The sequence below is a fragment of the Zeus faber genome, assembly GCF_960531495.2.
Source record: "Zeus faber genome assembly, chromosome: 4".
Taxonomy (NCBI): domain Eukaryota; kingdom Metazoa; phylum Chordata; class Actinopteri; order Zeiformes; family Zeidae; genus Zeus; species Zeus faber.
The window spans coordinates 35,370,615-35,373,580 of NC_137191.1; the positions used below are offsets into that span (position 1 = coordinate 35,370,615).

At 38.7% G+C, this 2,966-nt stretch overlaps 1 protein-coding gene across 1 annotated transcript in view; it reads right to left on the reverse strand.

The window, feature by feature from the left end:
* atpv0e2 (ATPase H+ transporting V0 subunit e2) overlaps window positions 1-36 on the reverse strand; it is a gene marked incomplete at its 5' end in the record, with an annotated part of 5,249 nt that extends 5,213 nt beyond the window's left edge. Inside the window, one exon of the mRNA XM_079998633.1 lies at window positions 1-36. This exon is cut by the window's left edge and continues 68 nt beyond it. Within this exon, the coding sequence (XP_079854759.1) occupies window positions 1-36 (36 nt within the window).
* Window positions 37-2,966: the final 2,930 nt, after the last annotated feature.

Below are 2,966 nucleotides of genomic sequence, written 5' to 3' on the forward strand. Positions count from 1 at the left end.
GCAGATCATCGGCAGCGCCAGAGAGTGGGACCCCATCCTGTCGGCGGATTCACCGTCAGGTCGTCAGAACCTTCGGATCGGTGACGAGGAAAAAACCACCGCGTCGCTTGGGAACCAGGCGCGTCAATGGCCGCTCCCCGCAAGCCAAGCGCGTCCGACGAGCCCCGCCCCCAGAGCATGGACCGCTTTCTATTGGTGGCGCGTGTATCGGCGCCTTGTTGTCATTGGCTCAGCCCAATGTCTGTCAGGATTAGCGAGGCAGTGATTAGACGGTTTGTCCGCCCAGTTTGCAAGATTAACGTCAGAATCCCTCCAAATAGAAGATGGACATAGAATATTATTATTAATCCTCATCATCATCGTCATCGTCATCGTCATCGTCATCATCATCATCATCATCGTCATCGTCATCGTCATCGTCATCATCGTCATCGTCATCGTCATCGTCATCGTCATCGTCATCATCGTCATCGTCATCGTCATCATCGTCATCGTCGTCATCGTCATCATCATCATAACAACAACAACAACAACAACAATAATGATAATAGTATTAACAGTAATAATCATAACAATAACAATATAAACAGCTATAATAATAATGATAATAACAATATTAACAGTGATAATAATAATAATAATAATAATAATAATAATAATAATAATAATAATAATAATAATAATAATAATAATAAATATAGATGCAGGCAGCAATAGACAGGGTCCACTTTCATCATGTTGGGTGCCTTTTACAGTTTCCCAGGTTCTCTGAAACGCAGCACGATTTTCCGAGTTGACGTTTAACACAGCAGAACCTCTACATTGATAGTAAATAATATGATGATGTAATAGGCATTTTACTGTAAATCTCATGTTTTTCATTTTCGAACCAGACGTGTGACGTGTCCGTGTTCACCAAGCCCAACTGAATATTTTCGGGTCACATTTTGTTTTCACTAATATCTGCTCCGTATGTGGATCGATTTGGATTAAATTTAAACCACGAGATCCTTGTGACATAGCGGTTCAAACGGCACCTCAACCCTCCGTAGCTTACGCTGAAGTATGTGTTCCAGATACTTTTGACTGGGTTGGACATATTTCGGCGCCAGACGTACTCGCTCGTCTGTGTTAAAATCGCTCAGAATTCGGTTTTTCCCTCATTTCTGCTCCGTGTGTGGACAAGGTGTTATTTACAGCGTGGTTCAAACAACACGTTGCAGTGTTGGTGCAGGTTTTCCAGATGGTTTAAGGCTTCAAAATTGGGGGATGAGGGGCTGCCAAACATTAATGTAACTCCATACCTTTATTATTATTATTATTATTATTATTATTATTATTATTAATAATAATAATAATAATAATAATACATTTTATTATTATTATAATAATTATAATAATAATAATTAATATTGCTACAGGCAACAATACACAGGCTCCAGTTTGGTCGTGTAGATACGTTTTACAGTTCTCCAGATTTTGTGCAATTTAGTTCACTGGTTCATGATGTCACAAAGTGACTGTGTTCTCAATGTGACGCCAACGTTCTTCAATTTTTCAGTGGGATTTTTAAAGTTTTATCAGTATTTCCTGATACAAATGTAGATGGGTGTGAATCAAACTTCATTGCTTTCATCTCCAGTTATGGTGCAGGGTTGTTCCTTCTGCTGGTGATGTCATCGACATGCAACATCTTCCATGTGTTTTCACATGTGTTTTCTTTATTAATATAGACCAAACCTTGCCATTGTTACAACTCACCCTGTTGTCTGGAAGTTCATGTAGAGTCTCAGTGACGGCAGGTGACGTTGGGTCCCGTGTGCGTCAATTATGACGTATTTATGCAGGTTTACATATTTACGGAGGTTTCGGGAGGTACTGGAACTTACGTCATTTTAGTGGTGACTTTTTTCCTTGAATTTAATTTTCAGTATATCACGTTTCCATGAAATACGAAAAATGTTGTGGTATTTCTGTGAATAGTTACCATATAACAGCTTCTATTTTTCCGACGCCTCGCTGGATCTTGAACATATCACTCACTCGTACAGTCGAATGCACTCGACTCTATCAGCTCACAAGTTTTTGTGGAAATTTTTCATTATTCCTGCAAAGTAAGGGGGGGGGGGCAAAGAGATGAAATATCGATCAAACAGATCAACAGACGTTTTCCAGGTTCGAAGAAATACATATATATGTACATAAATACACACGAGAACGCATAGTTTGTAATCTCTAACCACTACAGAGTGACAGAGCCTATTCCACACACTGGACATGTGCCACTGTACATTCTCAATTAGAACCTGTACATTTATGGTAAATAGTATGATGATGTCATATGCGTCTATGATTTAGGTCAAATTTGGTGTTTTATTTCACTAATGTCTTCTCCGTATGTGGATCGATTTGGATGAAACTTAAATTAAATGATGTTTGTGACATCTAACAAGATGTAAACCGTGTTGTAGTTATGGTCGTTTTTCTGTTTCAAATAGTTTTAGCTGGAAAAATTCAAATAGTTTTTCCCAAGCAATAACAATAGGGGATCCAGCACTCGCGGTCTGGACCCCTAAATACAGCTGCAGGCAACAATATACACAATCCATTTAACTTTCCATTGAATTAATGTTTTTTTTGGGGGTTTTTTTCATAGTGATACATGAACCAATATGGATTGAGCCTGATTCTCATCCCAGTTTGGCATGATGGACACAAAAATGTCCCTTTAGAATTTATAGCATTACAGTGTAGTATGGACTATATTTGTCTGCAGTCCATTTGGTGTTGGCAATCGTCAGTCTTCTTTGTTTGTACTTGTTTGTAGTTTGTTTATGGATCCTTTGTAATTCACAAACATGGCCAAATGTTCTGCCCAGCTTTTCACAGAATTTACAGGTTGTTTATGTTTTTAATGATGTTGTACTTGGTGTTGTACTTCTTAAGTCTTCTGTGTCACCCATAGT